At 38.8% G+C, this 21,041-nt stretch overlaps 1 protein-coding gene across 5 annotated transcripts in view; it reads right to left on the minus strand.

Annotated features, from left to right (window-relative positions):
• PHF6 (PHD finger protein 6) overlaps positions 1–10,536 on the minus strand; it is a 47,754-nt gene extending 37,218 nt beyond the window's left edge. For 3 of the 5 annotated variants that reach the window (XM_070290719.1, XM_070290717.1, XM_070290718.1), the window contains exons 1-3: positions 10,317–10,536; positions 6,216–6,399; positions 5,873–5,974 (exon numbers count right to left, since the gene is read on the minus strand). In XM_070290719.1, the coding sequence (XP_070146820.1) occupies positions 5,873–5,974; positions 6,216–6,353 (240 nt within the window). In that variant the 5' untranslated portion in view covers positions 6,354–6,399; positions 10,317–10,536. The remainder of the gene's footprint in view (positions 1–5,872; positions 5,975–6,215; positions 6,400–10,316) is intronic. The other 2 variants (XM_070290716.1, XM_070290715.1) reach the window with 1 other exon arrangement.
• Positions 10,537–21,041: the final 10,505 nt, after the last annotated feature.

Raw genomic sequence — 21,041 nt, forward strand, 5'->3', positions numbered from 1 at the left:
TTATCTCCATGGTCAATTTACACCTAGCCCATTATTAAAGCTTCACACTATTGTCCCATTGAAGCCCTTCCCTCCTTCAAATTCAGCCAACAATTAAGGAGTGCCCACTTAATAGAGTACAATTGAGCACAAATGAGATGTCAAGCACCGTGCTAAGTGTTTTCCATGCATTTCCCCGCCCCCACCCCCACTTAATCCTATGCTGGACAAAAAGAATAGTCTCTGCTCTCCCAGAGCTCATAACACAGTGGAGAAGAAAGGCTTGCACACCTGTAACAAATACAATACAGGGTGTTAAACCCTATGTCAAAGACGAAGGTTGAGTTGGACTCAAAAACTGGAGTTCTGAGAGGCAGCTAGGAGATGAATAATGTCAGTACATGCACAGCAGTGGGGGACAAGTGGAGGATATTCAGGAAACAGCTAGAATGAGATAGAGGATGAGATAAACAATGAAAATGGTGGGTTAAGTTATGCCTTCTGAAGGGTAGATATTCTATAGGCAGAAAGGAATCAGTAAAGGTTTGGAGTCAGGGAGTGAGTGATATTAGGTTATAAAGGTAGAGATCAAGTAATTACCAGCAGTATGCTGGAAGGATGGAAAGAGAAAGACTGGATACAGGGTCGCAATAAGAAAGAAGGCTGAGACATCCCAGAAATAGAATCGATGTGAGTGATATGGAAGAAGAAGGTAAAGGATTCAGAAAGAGAATCGGGTTTCAGGGCAAGGAGACGAACAGTGGAACAGACAGGTTGAGTTTAAGATGCCTGCAGGACATCTAGGTACAGCAGACAAGTATGCTGCCATTATTGTATTTCATTTTCCACAATGTGTATCACTTATCTCCTGAAAAATCCTGCTTTGCCCTTCCCTTCCCTTCCCTTCTTACCTGAGTTGAAATTCCTGTCTAACGTTTAAAGACCCTGTAATCATCCCACTTTTCTCAATTCTAATCTATTACTGCCAGTCTCAGTGGCCCATTCTCATACAGTTAACCTATTTCATGGACTCATACGTTTTTTCCCTTTTAAATCTTACCATCTCTGGGATATAGTCTTAGCTACTTAAATTGGCATGACTCCTCCCACACAAAATAAAAAGGTGTATCTATAAATTGTCATACTGCAGATTCATATATGCAGATCATATCTAGATTATGATCTCTCAAAACCAGATATCCTGTTTCGCTGGGGTGCCAAGCACTCAACTGGTAGAGAGTAAATAACAAAGTCAATATGTAGAATTGGTCTTTTTATTTTCAGAGGCTACTAAAAATATCTTGCAAGTAACAGAGACTCAGAATATTCTTAGATAGTATGTAGGTAGGATTTTTGTTCTAAAAACTAACAATGCTATTAACAGACTATATTAATAGCAGCCTGATAATGTCCTAAATTCAGTATTATTTCCATCTTTATTAGAAAACTATTAAGTTTTAATTTTAAAATGTGATTTTGGGTTAGGGAGCTTAAACACAGTCTAGCATAGCCTAGTGATTAAGATTTCTGGCTTTGGAGTTAACTGGCCCTGGATTCAAATTCTAGCTCTGGCACTTACCAGCTATATGATCATAGTCAGGTTACTTCTCTGAGCCTCAGCTTCCTAATCTGTAAAGTGAAAATAAATACCTTCCTATCTCACAATATGACTGTGAGGATTAAAAAGGATCATGTATTTAAAGTACTTAGCCCAGTCCCTAGTACATACTAAATGTTCAATAAATGTTAGCTATCTCTGCTACTGAAGAAGAAAACAGGAAAAATGTTCAGAGGATTTCTCAAGACGTGAGAAAAATTTAGTTTAAAAAGGAGAAAGTTTAGGAATGATCTGAGGATAGTCATCAAGTATATGAAGGACTTTTCATTCTTAACACAAGAAAAAAAATACTTCCCTTAATGGAAAGAGACAGACCTAGAATAAATGACTCTAAATTAAATGAGATAGTTGATTTATATAGAAGGACGAATTTCTCAATTGTGAAGAGTGTTATATAATATTGGTCCTGTTTCAGCTTGCTTGGGTATAATCACAATTTCTTAATATATTTAAACATAAGATAGACCCAAAAAAAATTTGTTATATGGCTTGTAGGTAATCTTGCCTAAGGGGAAGGAAAGTGAACTAAATGGCTTCTTAACCCCTTTCGGTCTTAAGAGTTCTTGATATATTTGACACAGGTACCAATTAAAACAGTTCATTATTTGATGTAGATATCTTTTTTTTGATGGGGGGGGGGGAGGATTTTAGTTCCCTGACCAGGGCTTGAATCTGGGCCCAGCAGTGAAAGTGAGTTCTGATCACTGGGCTGCCAGGGAATTCCCGCATAGATACTCTTAATGATCTCACCACCTAGCTCCATTCATCAAGAGTATGTTCTTCAATATTTCTCCCAAGTGTCTCCTTAAACAAAACAAAAACAGCAACAATAACTCATAATTTTACTTGGAAATTTGCATTTCTTGGCTAGATAGCTGGAGAATAAGAGTAAATGGTACAGATGTTGTATCTCCACATATGGATTCAACAGGAACTAGAAACCATTCTGGAAAAGAAAAAATTGTCTTAATTGCAAAAAGACTTTCAAATTATAAAAACCTTATATGCTGGCAAATGTCTTGATGTAAAAATGATAAACATGTTCATGCAGAATGGCTTTTCTCTCCAATTCTTGTAGCTGACGTGATCATCTTGGAAAGTGGACTATGGCAGCAAGAACACAGAAACTAGCCACCTGTACCCCCTTCTTTTTTGTGGCTTCCCATCCTCTCAAGACTCTGATGCGCCTGGCCACCTATATATTTACACCTTATACCCCAGCCTCTTCTCTTTATGGTTTCCTTTGGGGCAAGCACAAGGTACAGACTAGAACCTGCCTTAAAAGCACCTATGGACCAGCACTCTTGCTTCTCATTATTTTCAATGGATATTGACCCACTTCTCACCTAGAAATCTAGATGAACAAGAGCCAGGGCAAACAGATTCACAAGACAAAACGCCTTAAAAAGTGAATTGTGCTTAGTTGCTCAGTTGTGTCCAACTCTTCGTGATCCCATGGACTGTAGTCCACCAGACTCCTCTGTCCATAGGAATTCTCCAATCAAGAATACTGGAGTGGGTTGCCATGCCTTCCTCCAGGGGATTCTGCCATATGGCAGGTGGATTCTTTACCATCTGAGCCACCAGGGAAGCCCAAAAAGTCAATTAGGGAAGCTGATTATCTAGTTTTCATACAGTTTACCTACTTAAATGAAACGCTTCACTTTTTCTCTTGCTTTCTGATTTATGCCCTTTTAATTGCTTAGATTACACAGGGAAAAGTAAAGAAGAAAACCAAAAATTCTGGTTACCTGACAATATTTCCTGTAAAAATGATATAATGGAAGAGCCAAAACTAAGGGTAAAAAGGAGACTTAAAAATTATTTCAAAATTTAACATATAAATGCTACTCTAGTCCTAGGCCCTATGTAAATTATTTAAATTTTGACATTTTAAGAGAAGGAAAGGGAGCAAAATTATACACCTGGCTCAAAAATTCTCTCCTTCTGCCACTATTACTCAAGGTTGGATGCTCACAGCCCCAAAATTTTGGCTGCAAAACACCTTTCCTAAGAAATGTCCCTGGCAGTCCAGTGGCTAAGACTCCGCTATATCACTGCCAAGGGAGTGGGTTCAATCCCTGGTCGGGGAATGTCAAAAAAGAAAAGAAAAAAAAATCCTTCCCTAAGGTTAAACTCTTTACATCTTTTATAGCACGTTTTAGTTATGCAACATCACTGTATAGCAAGCAGTGATACAGCATTATCCATTTATACTGCTGGTAAAAATACAAATAAGGTAATGACTTATCTAAAGTTACATAATGTATCAGTGGCAGCTATTAACAAAACAGGCCTCATGAATTCTCAACCCAGTAGGCTTTTCATTAGCCTACAACAATGTTAGCAGGGTCTTATTATTACTTATGAACAATAACTACAACAGGGCTGCCATTTTTCAAGTCTTAACTATGTGCCAGGCACCATGCTAGGTCCTCTACAGTTTCTTTTTAATTCTCACAATATCCCTGGGAGGCAGGGACTATCGTTATCGCCTTTAGGCAGGTGAAGAAAATACGGCACAGAGGAGTAAAGAACTTGTGCAGGGTCACCCAGCTAGTCAGTAAGAGAGCTAGGATTCAAATCTCCGTCTGTTACTATAGCTTGTGGTCTTAACCTCCAGTTCTGTTCTACTCCCTAGATCAAGGAATAAGCTTAGTTATGCATAACTCACTAGGGCAAAAAAATTAACTCCCTACATCTTGCCATTAAAAATTAATCAAGACAATTTATAATAGTGAAATTTGTACAAAGTTCTGATGCTTTCCGCACAAAGGGGAAATTTGATCTAATTTAAATAAATTAAATCTCCACTGAATTTAGCAATACTGATAGATGTATGTTACTGCTTCTTATAAAAATAGGCATCACATTTGTTAGTAACACAGTAACATCAGGGACCAAACTGCTCCTGTTCTGACTAGAGCAGCCACACAGAATAACAACAATGCTAACAAGTCAGGGTGTAGACACATTTTCTATGAATATTCATCATGCCAAGGAAAAAACAATGGGTGATAAGGGTTACAGTACAACTAGTTTCAAATAAATAGTACTCTTTCTTCATATCCAAATTGGTTTTTAAGGACTAGGAAATAAAAACATACTGCTCTGGTTCTCAAAACTCAGCAAGCACAGTAACATGACGAAATCTAAAACCATCAAATGATAAAAAGATCACATTTTTTTTTAAATGGGGCATTCTATTGTTATCTGCAGTTTTGGGGATGGGAAAGATAAACATTGTCATGGTTAAGGTCTCATTGCAACAACAACAACAAAAATGTCTGACCTCTAAATTCCCATTTCTGCCTATAGTGACTCTAGAGTTTAAGACTATTTATCCTAAGAACAAATCTCAAATGTTCTCTTTGAACTTCTTCATACTGCTTTTATTTTTAAACTATAGAAAACTGACTACTTTTCAAAATAGATTATTCCCAATATCAAAATGATAGCCCTCCTTCCCATCAAGATTCTTTATGAAGTATGAGATTACTCAGTGTCTACATGTCCTGCCAAACCCATCTATAAAATAATGAAACACTTGATAGTGAAGCTATTGAAGGTACATTTACAGATTCAATAAAGAGCTTAGAAGAGAAAAATAACCAAATAAGAAGAAATTGTTTCAATGTAAACTATAATGCATCAAATACCACCTGAGACAATACTACTTTTCCACCAGAACAATACAGTATCTTGCCAAACTGGTTACTTGGTAGTGAAGACAACTGCAGGAACATTACACTGGTGAAGTTTCGGAAAAACTGTAAAATTCACCGAAAGTTATCCAAAGTCATAAATACTGTGTTGTATAACTGAATCACAGTAAATACGGTGTTCAGGCACTGCTAACATTTTCTTGTTGAAACAGTTCTGTCATCTTCATTTGTAATGATAACAATTACTTTATCATGGAAAGTAAAAACATTTCAGAATTTTAATTAAAAAAAACTTGAATGATGACTTTAACATAAAAAATTCAAATTAAGCAAACTGCTTGTTTCTAAGTCAACACAGCCCCCAAGAAGATTTTAATACTTTTTTTGGGGAAAAAAAAAAAAAGATAAATATACATATTGATTTACTCCTTTTTTGTTCACTGGCAGACAAAACTAGCCTTGCAATTTGCTGATTTTGGGGAAAAAATAAGACTGCAATGTTTAAAAAATTACACTCAGTTAATAAGGCAATACACTTTAAAATAAGCAATTTCCTCCTTAATGAGCTTAAAATAAGTTTCATTCTCAAGAGGCAGAAATAGCAACTTACCAGCTTCGTGCCTCTTTTAATTTCCTTTTGGACATCTTCAATAGAAAATCCACCAAGACTTTCGTTATCAGAGTGTGATGATACCAAAGCGGATGAGAAGAGCTATAAATTACATTTAAAAGAAATTAAGGTTCATATAAAAAGAAATTACAGTGAAACGTAATTTATAGTGAATAAGATGCTAAATTTCAAAGGAAATAGTAAAGTAAAAATGACACAACATTAGCGAGGAAGCAGTTCTTAGCCATTTAACTGGTTTTGGTGTTGTTTTGTTTAGTATTCAGGACTATTCGTGGTTAAGATTCTCCGCTTCAGCTCTCTCGGCTGCTGCGCGCATACTTACCATACACTTATGGTGTGCTGCCACCTTCTGGTTTTCAGATATTAGTAACTGTCCACATTCCTTGTCTCTATTTGACTTACAAAAGCCACACTTGCGCTGTCTTGTAGGCCCTTTTTTCTGTTCAACAGAGCTTGACATGATTTTTAAATTGCCTTTAGAATGCCACTTTATGCCTCAAGAAAAGCTACAGAGGATAAGAAGGGCAACAAAATGGTTAATTTGTTTTAAAAATCAATTTATACATTCATGTAAATTGTTTAATATTTGACCTAGGTTTTAATATGTATAATTAAAAATAGCTACTTAGTACAGACAAATGAACACTGAAACCTCTGTAATTTTACAAAGTGTACTATCTATGCATAAAGATAAATTAATGAAGTAACTGGGAAAAATCAAACTGCTCTCAAATTAAGGGACATGTGAAATAATTAGAACTACTTCTGCATGGATAAATAAAACATGAACAATGTGTGAAATTAAAATAGTCATCTGCTAAAATAGTCATCTGCTGACATAATTAATGAAAAACATTTTTCATGTATACCAAGGTGCCCCTTCAAGGAGACAAAGAATTATATATCTAAGAGCAGAGCAAAAACCACTGATAACTACACAATGTCCAGAGTGAACAGAACTCTTTAATTGCACAATTCTGTAAAGTTCACATATTGATAATCCAACAAATGAGAAATAAATTTTATATAACCATGACGTTGGAACACTTATTTTTAAAATTTGAGTTCTTTTCAAGTTTAAAAAAATCATTTATACATCTTTACTAGTTTTTGCTACTGTATTCCTTTTGCAAGTAAAGGAAAACTTAAGTTTTACAGCAGTCTATTAAAAAAACAGACTTTAAGAACCAATCATTTATAAAAACAACTATGTTATCTGACTCTGAGATTTACTCCAAAAGTCTGCTTATTAAAGTTACAAACTGACAGTGGTGTTCTATATGCAGTAACTTTCATACTAAAATTAGTAATACTGTATAAAGGATGGGAAATTTTTCTAAATGAGCCTTCAATTTAGTCAAAATTATAATTATAGGTAGTATAGTCAAACAAAAAAAGGGAAGAAAAGTTCTAACATGAAAGGTTTCAGATTTAGATCATCAGTCTCAACATGGATTCTTCAGAAGAACAAAAACAAATGTAAAATCAGTTATTTGAATTGTGCCGTTTTCCCAAATCAAAAGAACTAAGTAGTTCAGGACCTAGGTTACCATAACACATTTCAATCAATAAAATCTCAATTTTTTATCTTAAAACTTCCTAAATTCTTTCCATTCTTTCATATATTTGAACCTTTTCATAAAATGCTGAAAACATGGACTCACTAACACTACACACTGGCTTTCTGAGGAGCGCTTGTTCACCAAGAGCAGCAGCAGCTGGATGCCAGCAAGGTGGTAGCTGCAAACCAGGCAGTGCTTCACAATATAAAAACACAAATACTGAAAAGTGAACATAAAGTCACAAAGAAACAGGTCTTCTCATCAATTTATATCTAGGTTTTTCGGTGTAACAAAACTTCACAGGCCCTGACAGTCTCGCATTGATGGGTTTAACAAACTCTTAATGCTATCAACAATTTTAAATACCTCCCTCTTTCAAATGGCATCGGATACTTTACAACAGTACTGTATTCACAGCACTGGCTATAAACTGTGAAACTGATTGAAAACAGGCAGCAAATACTTTTAGGATTAAAGAAAAAAAAAAGAACATAACAGAGAAACAAAAGAAACAAAAGGGGAAGTGTGTTTGCATTTGCTCAGGCAAATATGTGTTCAGTTGCTTTATCAAGAATATAGCTGCCAACATCTTTAGAATTAATTATGCAAAACACCAAAATTCATAAATAGCACCAGAATTTGCTACTTGGAGTTCTAAATTAGCTTTCTTTACTACTGTGCAATGAACAGTAAACACTCTGAAAGCACTGTAATGTATTCAGCATTTTTTCCGGTCATCCTTGGCTAGTTGAAAGGATGGCACCACTACGAATCCAATCTATACAGACATCTTAATGTGTAATTTCTGTACACCCCAGCATAAGCTATAAAATCAGCTTAAGATAAATTCCTAGATTAGAAAATTACTCTTTATTCTTAAAATTAATTCTGAAAATGGTGTCCCCAAAATTCCACCCATATTGAATTCTACCTCTTTCTGTTTATAAACAGATAAATGTCTCATCCTAATTTTGATATCTACTTTACTAGATATCAAAGACCCTAAAATCTAAAAGAGAAAAAAAGGTACTTTATTTTGCATTCAAAAATATTCTAGTGTATCTTTTCTATAATCAGTTTAAATATAATCTGTTAAGTGAACAGAAACGCACACAAAAGTGCACCAAACCAATTAAAAACTTTCCCCAACGTGCAATGACTAAATGGATTTTTCCACTAAAATTCAAATAATGCATCTGTGCATATCTTACTGATTTTTTTTACAACCTCCTTGTAAAACATGAAGTGGAGAACATCATGGAAACAATGACTCCTAGCAAAAAAATGTCTTTATAATAAAAATATAGATTTTTATCTAATGCTGCCACATTTGTGGTTTCTACTTAAGAAGAAAAAGGGCATTCCAAGGACCAATATTAAGTTCATAATGATCCATACAATACATGGCATTTTAGTTCTAGTCTAAAAGGTTTTTTCAGGCATGCAGAGATCAAACTTTGATGCTTTCGCCCAACAATGAAACCTTTTCCTTAAAAGAAATACAGCATTATGAATCCTGTTATAAAGCAGAAATAAATAGGCAAAGATACCAGCCTGAGAAACATCGTCTGAAAAAATAGAAAAGCCTGTTTAGTTAGGCTGAAGCAATCAGTGCATTTCTGATTTTCCAAGATGCTGTAAAACACCAAGGTGGCAATAACCTGAAACATCAAGGAGAGCCTTCAAGAACCAACTCGAGAGCTCATTCAATGTCTGGTATCTGAAAGACCATTTTCATAGAAAAACAAAACAAAAACTGCAGTTCCGGAAGATCAAACAATTCCACAGGCAAGCAAGTTGAAATATACAGATCAAAATATATATAAACATGATCCAAGAAGCAGTATTTCTATCAGTTACACTGGAGAGAAATTAATGAGTAAGAGACGAACCGGAAGGGCACCTGAATTTGGTTGCACGATATTGTTACATGCTTCGCACTGTTTTTGCGGTTATTCAAAAGGAAACTGAAGGAATTTTCCAGTTGTTTCAAACCCAAGGGTAGAGAAAGAATTTGAACTGTATGAAGAAGACCTGATATTACGTAGTAAGCCGATGAAAAGAAAAGGCATTTCAAAAATAAAGGATTTTTCAACTTCCACGCAGAATATCGAAACGAAGAAATTTCAAAAGAATGCCGAGCTGCTCGTCCATATAATAAAGGATGGCACACAGAACGTACCGGATTCCTCTCCGTTATTTATTCCTCAATACAAACTAGACTCCAAGATCTCCCTCTAATCAAGCGCTAGATAAACTCGCAAAACTATCTCCCACTTAAACACTTTAGCAGGTTCCTTTCGGTCGTGAAGTCAGGGTCCCCTAATTGTCCTTTTCCAATCCTCCTGGATCCAGGAAAAGATCTCCCTACCACTTTCTTGAACCCTCCTCCCCTCAGGAGTTCGCCCTCTAATAGTCTTCGTTTCGTATCTCAGTTTCACCCCCAATACCCCCACCCCGGAGTTTTTCCTCATTCCGAAAGGCTAACCTTCTTGTCATCCTAACAATTTTTCCTCTCACTCTTCCCAAACTGCGAGTCCCCCTCCTCCCAAAATATGTCCTAAGCGATGGGAAAGACTAAAAATTCCCTGTATTTTGTCCTCCTTAAATGTCGCGCCCCCTCCCCCGAAGTCTAGGCTTAAGCCTAACGTCTCCCTCCGCTCCTCCGAAGCACTTTTCTCAGCAGCCTCTTTGCCAAGCGCCTTCAATAAGTGGCGCTTCTGGGGTCCCTGACAATAAAGCGAGACCACCAAGAGTCCCCCTTAACAACGGGCAGGGGCGGCGGCCTGGCCACCGCCATCCTCCTTGTCTTTCCCCGCTGGGCAGAGAATGGGGGGCCCCAGGGTACCGTGGGGACTCACCGGCGGGGCCCGGAGGCGAAGGGAAGGGGAGAAGCGCCAATAAGGGGAAAGAGAAAGAAGTCGATCTCGGTTCTCCGGCAGCGCCTGGGAGCGGGGCTCTGTCGCCGGAGGTTGTTTCCTTTCATTCGAGGAGAGACGGGCTCGCGGAGCGCCCTTACGTCGCCCCCCTCGCACGCAACGACACACTGAGCGTTAATACGTCTCGAGCGCGCCGCGGGCCCTGATTGGCCGCAGAGGGGACAGCTGAAGCCGCCCAGCCAGGACGCATGTGTAGAAGCCACCCCCAGGATGGATCCGGGCAGCAGGCCCCACCTCTTGCTCGCGCGCGTACCTTCTATTCTCCGGTCCACCGCTTAGCCAAGTGTTTGGGGGCAGAATCCTAGGAGATGGAGAAAGAGATTCCAAGATAGCGTTGTGGGTTGGGCGGAGAAGGGACTGGGCTGGGACTAGAAACCGTTGACCAGGGGCCCTGGGTAACCAGTTTTCAACAGTGATTCAAGTGGGTAGGCCTTATCCCTTGCACTTGTTCACTGAGGCCTTTTCACATCCATTATTTCATTGTACTCTCGTGGCATCTCTTTCAGGTCCTCCATTCTCTCGTTTTACTGCCAGGAAAAACTGAGAAGCTGGTAGTGGAGTCAGTCTGCCTGGATTTCAGTCTGTGGGCGAATCATGTTTCACCTCTGTGCCTTAAATTTGTGTGTATCTTTAAAATGGGGATAAAAATAGTAGTTCACGGGTTTATTGTGAGGTAGAAATGAGATAATGCCAGTAAACCGTGTATTAGCGTTCCTGACGTATACCAGGCCCTGTATAAGTTATGAGATTTTCACAATCAGAAAAGATAAGTGATTTTCTTCATAATTCGCACAGGTAAACCCAACACCTAAACTGAGCACTTTCCTCTTTAATGTATGACGCCAGACTGCGTGAGTTTGAATCTCAGCTCCCCCCACTTCTAGTTCAATGACCTTGAGCACGTTGTGTTACCTGTGTCCCTCAGTTTCGAGATATCGAAAATGGAGATCACAGCGGTGTCCATCTCATAGGGTTGTTAAGAGAAATGGATTGATATTTGTAAATCACATAGAATGATGCTTGCGCACATAGTACGCCATAAGGGTCAGCTTTTGTTATTTTTCTCCTGGGCTCACAGACTGCTAACTAGTGGTTTAAAAGAACAACAAAAAGCCCTAATAAACCGATTTAAAGATGTCCTTCAAGTAGCTATTTTTCCCGTCTAAAAAATAAAGAGGAGAGCAGTGGATTTCCATTGTTTTGATCCGCTACCATTTCAATGCTGTTTCACCATTTTTTTAATCCGACCTCAATGGCAACATTAGATTGTAATCCTCAAGAAAACAGGAACCGCGTTTGATATAACACTGTATCCCGTTTGAAAGTGTTAGTCGCCCAGTTCTGTCCGACTCTTTGGGATTGCATGGACTTACGCCTGTCAGGCTCCTCTGTCCGTGGGATTTTACAGGCAAAAACAGGACTGGGTTGCCATTTTCTTCTCCAGAGGATCTTCCTGACCCAGGAATTGAACCCGTGTTTCCTGTGTTGCAGACGGATTCTTTACTTTCTGAACATGTACCCAATAAGGGTAGACCAAGCAGGACCCTTTGCCCTTTCATCCAGGCCCTGTACCCTTGAAAGGGAGAGACTAGAGATTTTCATAAGATCCAGAATGTGTATTCCAAATATTTACAGTGTGTTTGAAAACAGGTTCTCCCCCACCCCAAGCCCTAGCATCATTTTCCACCAACTTCACACACTTACTGATGTGAGGATGAGACTGATGATTGTGTAAGTGACAAAATGTAGTGCCTGTGCAGTATGTCATCATTTTAGATTTCCTCACAAATCCCTATATTTTGCTCTCTTTTATTAATTCTCTCATCCATGCATTCCTTCTAACACAATTTGATTGAGTAAACATCTGCACAGCTACTAAGTTCCAAACACAAGAAGAGACATAGATCAACTCAATCCCTGACCTTGAACTCATGGTCTAAAAAGGGAGACAGACAAGCAAACAAAAATATTATGATGTGAAATATGCTATATTAGGTGTGTGCCTGGTACAGACATCCTCTATTATGTACAAAGTACTATGCTAAGGCACAACGCAACTGTGAATAAGACACAGTCTTTGCCCTCAACTCTTTACAGTGTAACAAGGTTAAGATGAATAGCTGCGATAGGGGATAGACTATAGCAAGTGCCTTTACAGTGGAAAGGAAGTGCAAGGAGAGTTCAGGAGAAGAGATCAGTGACCCCAGTTAGTTTCAGGTCCCAGATCTGGTAACTAGTTCCAGTTAGTCTGACTGATAGATTCAGCCTGTTACTTCAAAGGCTACAGAAAGGAGTCAGATGGTGATAACTTGCTCTTAACAATGCCTGAGGATGGAACATCGGATCTCTTCATCTCTTACTGATTCACCAGCACACTCCCACCCAATACTCTTTCTTTTCCTTTCACTTTTTCTTCAGGCTCTAGGTCTGGTTTTTTGTGCCTGATTCTCAGCAAATTCTTTAACTTCCTGACTTATTTAGTGTAGGGCCATCTGAGCTACGCTACTTTTATCTTGTACACCCGTCCTCTCTGGCTTCCTTCAAGATGTAGAGAGAGAATCGTCCTTCCTTCTTTTTAAAGTTAAAGCTGTAGGTTTAATCACATTGTTTCTGTACTCTGGAGGAACTGATTCCCTACTTATTTTCTGCTTCAGCAGCATCAATTGCCCTGCTCTCATTTACCTTCACTGCCAGACTCTACCTTCACTGGTAGACTGTATTATTTCCCTCAAATTGCTCTCCCATCACTCATTCAGCAAGCATTTGCAGATATTTTCTATATGCCAGGTATTATGCCAGACATTGCATGTTTGAAAAGGAATAAGACACAGCTCCTGCCTTCAAGGAATTCTCAATCTAATGAGAAAGACAGAATTTCTTTCTGTCTGTAGGTGAAATGCCACAGTAGAATTACATACCTCCAAGATTTATGGACTCTGTCCAGTGGAGCAGGAAATACCTCCCTGCAGAGTAAATGTTTTGAGTTGAGTCTTAAAAGACAGGTCCTGGTCTAGAAAAATCTGGATCCCATCTTCATGACTTTTCTGTCTTCATTCTTTACATCTTTGTTACATTTGACTCTTTAGGCCATTTACTTGTTCTGAAACGTTCACCTTCTTTGTCTTGTAGCAAGGACTCTGACTCTGGCTTTCTGGCTGTTATTTCAGTCTCTTTTGTAGGTTTCCCTTCTTCTCTTTTTAAATGCAGGCTTCTGCCTAGCCAGAATCCTATACCTTCCCCTGGTCTACTGTTCTATAAGCCTGTGTGTGTGCTAAGTTGCTTCAGTCATGTCCAGCTCTTTGCAACCCTGTGGACTGTAGCCCACCAGCCTTCTCTGTTCCATGAGATTCTCCAGGCAGGAATACTGGAGTGGATTGCCATTTCGTTCTCCAGGGGCTCTTCCCAACCCAGGGATTGAACCTGCGTCTTTTATGTCTCCTGTACTGGCAGGCAGGTTCTTTACCACTAGTGCCACCTGGGTTGAACCCAGATCTCCCACGTTGCAGGCAGATTCTTTACCAGCTGAGCCACAAGGGAAGCCCAAGAATACTGGCGTGTATAGCCTATCCCTTCTCCAGTGAATCTTCCCAACCCAGGAATTGAACTGGGGTCTCATGCATTGCAGGCAGATTCTTTACCATCTGAGCTATCAGGGAAACCCTGTATCAGCCCAGCCAGTCTTAAATTTTGGAGGTGAGAATTACCTAAGGAGTTTGTTTAAAATGCAGAATTTTTGACACCCCTCCTCTGAGGATTCTGAAGGTTTGGGTCCAGGAATCTGTGTTCTTAAACTGGCCAGATAGTCTGATGTGGATATGCTCGGGATCACACAGTAAGAAACTTTCCTGTGTTCTTTTTTTGTAGAACAGATACAATCTCTTGACTTTCACTAACTTGTAAACAACCATTTAGCAACTGTGCTTGCTCTGCTTAGATCAGCCCTGTCCTTGAGCTTAAATCACTAAGTCCAATATAAGCAAATTCATCCTCTCCAGCAACTACAAAGTACTTTTTCTTCCATCTTCAGTGTTTTTGTGTAAGATGCCACTAGCATTTCTGCTCCTGCCTAAACCAAAGGCTAAATTCGCCTAGTGCCATGACCTCCCTTCTAGCTGTAATCAACACCAGTGGATTATACATTCATTCATTAAGTACCTATTGATTACCTACTACATTGTTAGATAAATATGGACATGGTCCATTTGGGTCGAGTGGGGGAGACAGACAGTAATCAATTAATCACATAAACCAGTGTAAAATTATAATTATGACAAATTTTGCACAACTTGTTCCAAAAAAACAAATGTCCCTTATATGAAACTGAAGTCTATTTGCATTTTGTATATTGGATACATATTTTTTTATTCTTTATTTTTAAAAGTGGATGGATTAAGCATTTGAAATGTTTCTGTGAAAAAAATACAATGCTATGTATTTGTGTGAGATGCTGCATGAGAGTCAGAAGACCTGAGTTTGAATTGCTGGCCTGCCACTAACTAGCAGAGTTACCTCAGGTTATTCATTTGGCTTTGTTTACACATCAGTCAGATGAGATTACTGTTACTTGAAAAATTGATTGCAGGTTACTTGCAAGATTGCTGTTAACTTGCAAGGACAGATAATGAGGTACAGGAATGTTCTTGCCCAATAAATATGAAGGACAATTTTGTATCCCTGAACTGCCGTATCATCTGCTTGATCTACCTGCTAACGTAGGCTCCCAGCATTTGGCCACTATACTTTTCTACTTAGTTTTTGTTGTTTTCAACTTCCACTTAGTCTGTTGATGAGTCTTTATAATATTGTTAACTCTCTCCACCCTATGGAGCTATTCTGGTACCTAAGTGAGGAGATGGGGGCCTTGAGGGAATTTGTATAGATCTCTTTCCCTAGTTTAGCAATTTGAAGCTGAATGTGGAGAATGGGCAATGGAAAAGAGAGTAGAAAATGGAGAATGGAAAAGAGACTGTAATGAAGAATGGGAAGAAGGGAAATTGGAATGGGATGACATCATCTCAAGAGTTTGTTAATAATACAGCAGTCCAAGCCCCTACCCCAATAATTCTGGCATAGGTATGAAATGAGGCCAGCAACTATATTTTTAGCAAGCTCCCCAGGTAAAAAACTGTGATAGATACAAAAGTTTGAGAACAACTGACCTATAGCCATCAGGCTGAAAGCAAGAAAAAAAAAAAAACATCACTTGGGCAATTCATCAGTTTCACCTGACTGCCTAAGATATTTCATTCTGATAAATATCATTCTTAGACATAGATGTTAGTGAGGACACGTGCTTATAACTGGCTTTGCCATTGGGTCCCAGGTGATCTTAAACATCGTGGTTCTGTGGCCGGCCCTATTTTGGCTGTTGGCTAAATAGCATGATCAGACAAGTCTACACTAATCTCACATATTATAATAATGTTTTAAAACAAGAAGATTGCATATGAATAAGATTTGTGGGGAGCTAATATTCACAATGAGATATAGTCTGAGCCAGGAGACAAAAAAAAAATGGTCTGGACAAAAATCCTGGTTTCAGGTTAACTTTTCAGTGCCTTAGTTTCTTCATCTGTACACTGAAGATGATGGAAGTGCCTGTCTCAAAGATTTTTTTTTTTAGGATGGCTGGAGATAATCCACATATAGCATCTGGCACAGTTCCTGGCCCACAGAACTCAATAAACATTAGAGCTAGCTTTATGGGCAGCAGTATGGAGTATTCCACTTAATGAGCAGCTGTAGTTGTCTTCAGTTTTTCTGATAAGTGGAATGGAGAGACAAAAGGCTTTTGTTTCTTTCTTTCTGCTGTGTTTGCTTCCTACAACTCCTTTGACAGCTTTCTTGGTCTTGCTAGGACCTAACAGCCTTCAAACTCTGGTTCAGTTGTCAGCCCTTAGCTTCCCGAAGCTTTAATTAGCCTTCCACTGGGTTAAGCTCCCATCCTCTGTTTCCACAGCATCCTGGCCAGAACTTGATCTCGTCATTTTCCACCTTGTATTGGAGTTATTCGTACTTCTGTCTCTCCCACTAGACAGTGAGCTCTTTGGGAGAACAGGCCATGTCCTATTCATTTTTCTACCCTTTGCACCTAGCACAGTGCTTGCCCCGTAAATGTTTACTGAACTTTCTCAGAGGAACATGCTAGGGAGCCAATGGTTACTACTTTTGGAAGACTTTTTCCTGTCTGAGATTGCTGTCTTTATTGTTTATTTGACTGCACTGGGTCTTAGTTGGGGCATGCAGATCTTTAGTTGTGACGTGGAATCTAGCTCCCTGACCAGGGATTGAATCCAGGCCCCCAGCATTGGGCGCACAGTCTTAGCCGCCAGACCTCCAGAGAAGTCTCTGAGACTGCTATCTTGTACTCTGGGCCTTGGCTCCTACACCCTTCTGTTGTGCTGAGAATCATTCAATGCAATTTAGCAATTAATTATATACTGTATACACTATAGTATTTTAATTGCTTCATATGTTAATCTACCGCTTATTTCCTCTTCCCTCAGGCATTAAGAGAAGACAGGAAGTGGATAATCTAGCTGGAAGCCACACCCAGTTGTCAGTCAAGCCTGCTTATTGAATGCCCAGGATACCGCGAATGATACTATCAATCACCAGAGGTGAATGCAAATGAAAAAGTAGCATAATTTACCACAAGTGCCTAGAACACTTAGGCACTCAGTATTTGTTAAATGAACGAGCAATTTTGTGAAAAACAACAGTGTACTTGATTAGACTAGAAATCAGGAGCCCTGGCTTCCAAACTTCATTTTGAACTTGAAAAGTCACTTCATCTTCCTGAGACACCTTTTCTTGTTCTAAAAAAAATATGAAATCAGACTAGATTATCTTTAAGATCTCTTCTAGTTTTAACATGAAGTTCTGCCCAATAGTTAGGCTCCTCAAGGGTAAACCTGGTAGATATTACCTCTTATCTTCTCCATAGCACCTAGCACCGTGGTGAGCACACAGGAGGACTTGAGAAATAGTCAAAGTCAGAAACTTCACCAAGATATATTTTCTTACCAAGGTATTTTTTTAAAAAGCACAACCGATGGACTCCAAGTGTGCCATGAAACATGCCTCATCTCTAAAAATGGGACCTTAAAAAAGTAGGAGAAAACCTGGAAACCTGAATTGTTGCATTGTGAAATCATTAAAATATTTAGGATTTGAAATCCTAACTTCAGCTCCAGTTGACAATCCAGTGATTTCCTTTCCTTAATCCTAGTGAAAACTTGAGTGCGTGTGGGGTACAATTACAGCTTGATCTTAGACTCTGTTCTCTCTCTTACTTGGTAATCATCCACCCCCACCACTTTATTTACCACCCACTGGGATTGACAGCACACTCATTTAGCTCTCTAGCCAAAACATCTCTCCTCTGAATTCTAGGGCCATATATCCAACTGCCTATTTGAAATTGCCAAGTCACCTCAAAAGCATCTCAGACTCAGTATGTCTGAAACAGAACTCGTTATCTTCTGCCTATCACCTTGGTACTGGTCCACTGTTTGCTAACTCACTGACTGGTACCTCTGTCCACCAGTTCTGCAGGCCAGATATCAAGAAGTCATCCTTGACCCCTCCCTCTATTTCACTCCCCACACTCACCTCTAGTCTATCAATAATCATGGTAATTTTGACTCCTAATGATCTCTAAAATCAGCCTAGTCTTTGTTATCTCTACTGCCTCTACCATTTCCAACGTGGACCACTCCACCAGTTTACTGACTTGGCTATCTGATTTAATTTTCTCTCTTCCAATTTATCTCCAACACTCCTGCAAGTGTCATTAATTCATTTATTTACCAAAAAATATTTATTAATAAAAGAAAAAGAAAAAAATATTTATTGAGTACCTACAAATGATGTGCCAAGCACTCAGGATATAGCAGTGTACAAAACAAGCAAAAATCCTTATTTTCATGGAGTTTGCATTTTAGCAAAAGAGACACACACTAAAAATAATATGTAGGGACTTCCCTGGCAGTCCAGTGGTTGAGACTTCGCCTTCCAGTGCAGGGGTTACAGGTTCGATCCCTGGTCAGGGAATGAAGATCCCACATGCCTCGTGGCCAAAAAAGCCAAAATATAAAACAGAAAGAACATTGTAACGATTCAATAAAAGATTTTTAAAAATAAAAATAATATGGAGAATACATAGTATGGGGAATTTACTTCCAGCATGATGAATTAAGAAAGTTAATAACTCTTCTCCACCCAAAGCAACTATGAAGCTTTACAAAACTATCAAAAACAGCCCTTTCAGTGCTCTGGAAAGCTGCCAAAGACATAACAGGGTGACCAATTATCCTGGTCTTCATTCTGTCCCAGTTTCAGCACTGAAAGTCCTGCATCCCAGGAAACTCATTCCCAGTATGCAAAATCAGTTTTCTGCAATGGCTGCCCAGGTTTGAGGGAAAGGTACCAAACTCATACTATGGCTCCAAATACAGGGGCTGAAAGCAATGCTATTTTCAGTGTCCAATGAATATGGTATCAATTATCTACCCTAGTCACTGTTGCTGTTTTTAATCCTGACCACTGATATTGGCAGCCATGATTCACTGTTCACAATATCCCATCATTCATTGTTGTAATAGTCAGAGAGACGCAACTTTAAGTTTGCAGCTTATATACATTGTAGTCATGATTTGTGACATTCTGTCTTTGATTTTGCCTGTGGATTAACTGTTGTGATTTGGATGGAGATAGTGGCACTGTAATTTTTTTTTTAATTTATTTTTTGTTGGGGTATAGACAATGTTGCGATAGTCTCAAGTGAACAGTGAAGGGACTCAGCCATATATATACATGTATCAATTCTCCCCAAAATGGGCTTCCCTCATAGCTTAGTTGGTAAAGAATCCACCTGCAATGCGGGAGACCCCAGTTTGATTCCTGGGTCAGGAAGATCTGCTGGAGAAGGAATAGGCTACCCACTCTAGTATTCTTGGGCTTCCCTTGTGGCTCAGCTGGTAAAGAATCTGCATGCAATGAGGGAGATCTGGGTTCAGTCCCTGGGTTGGGAAGATCCTCTGGAGAAGGGAAAGGCTACCCACTCCAGTATTCTGGCCTGGAGAAAGTCACAGAGTTGGACATGACTGAGCGACTCTTGCTCACTGTTCCTCCCCAAACTCCCCTCCCATCCAGGCTGCCACATAACATTGAGCAGAGTTCTGTGTGCTATTCAGTAGGTCCTTCTTGGTTATCCATTTTAAAATAGCAGTGTAGTGGTACTTTAATTTTAAACTTTATGAACATTGTGTTCTAAGTGTTCAGATAAAGAAAATGAGAACAATTGCAATACCAACTGCAGCTTGACCTAGGAATTGCCGAAAAGGAAAACTAAATAGATGACTATGTTATTTTGATGACAGATGGAAGGACACATACAAATGGATTAGGGAGGTAAACAATGAAAACAACATACTGGATAATAAACTGAAAAGAATTTGGAACTGAGCGTGGCAGAGAAGGAAATGTGTGAGCACATATGGAGATTGAATCTCACAGGTGAAGAGTAAGACAGATAAGTGCTTATAAAGCAGTCAAAGGCTGTTGGTCTTCCAAAAGGACACTAATGTTTGGTTGAAACTGGTGGCCACTAATTTACCCTAGGCATATCATAACAATTATGTGTTATTCTATCATTCCTATCATTGCCCTTTGAATAAAGTTACATTTCCTGATTCTAAGACAGCAACTAAAATGTCCTGTGGGTGAAAAAAAGGGGAAATTATGGTATAAGATGTTTGGCTCCTAGCAGTCTGGAGTTGATTTTGCCGAGGATCTTACCGAGGATCATGTTTTGTACAGTAAATCAAACGATGTGTCAAATCATGGCAACTGAAAACTGTTCCTCCTAGCTTTTAGGTACTTTGATTTGAAAAGGAGGATTTCAAATCATCTTCTTAACTTCTTTGAAGATCATAATGAAGCTTCAAAAAATAATAAGAATAAAAGATTGTTGATATCTATCTTTGATCATTGTTCTGCATATTCAGTAGACAGTGCCAATGTAAATTTTGGAAAGCAGATGGTTTTAGAACTCAAAATAAAATGTCACCCAGTAAAGGGCAGTCAAGTTAAACAGTGCTTCCTCAATTTGTTATGAACTGGAATCCAATTTTGATTTCACAATTTCAAATTTCCTCTGTACTTTTTTTGCCCTGAGAACAAGGGTTAACTTATGAGTAAAAATTATAGACATTTTAGGCATGGATAAGCCCATACAATGAATTTATAGATACAAAGGACCTGATTGGCAAACAGCTAGTCTAACAAAAGTAGCTTAAAGATACAAAATGAATGAATGTACATTTTTGGAGAGTTGGAAAATAATTCCTACAAGTCTAGCAACCTGTTTCCATTTAGTAAAATCTATGTATTCTGTGCTCAACACTTTTGTTGAGATTATTTTAGCTCTTACAGTTAAGTCTTTGATCAATTTTTGGTTAATGTTTGCATATGGTGGGAGGTAGGGTTCCAACTTGACTCTTTTGCATGTGGATATACTGTTGTCCCACCACCATTTGTTGGAAACGCCATTCTTTCTGCACTGAATGGTCTTGGCACCCTTGTTGGAAATCAATTGACCATAAATGTTAGAGTTTATTTCTGGACTCTCAATGCTCTTCCATT

Source organism: Ovis canadensis, chromosome X (assembly GCF_042477335.2).
Source record: "Ovis canadensis isolate MfBH-ARS-UI-01 breed Bighorn chromosome X, ARS-UI_OviCan_v2, whole genome shotgun sequence".
Taxonomy (NCBI): Eukaryota; Metazoa; Chordata; class Mammalia; order Artiodactyla; family Bovidae; genus Ovis; species Ovis canadensis.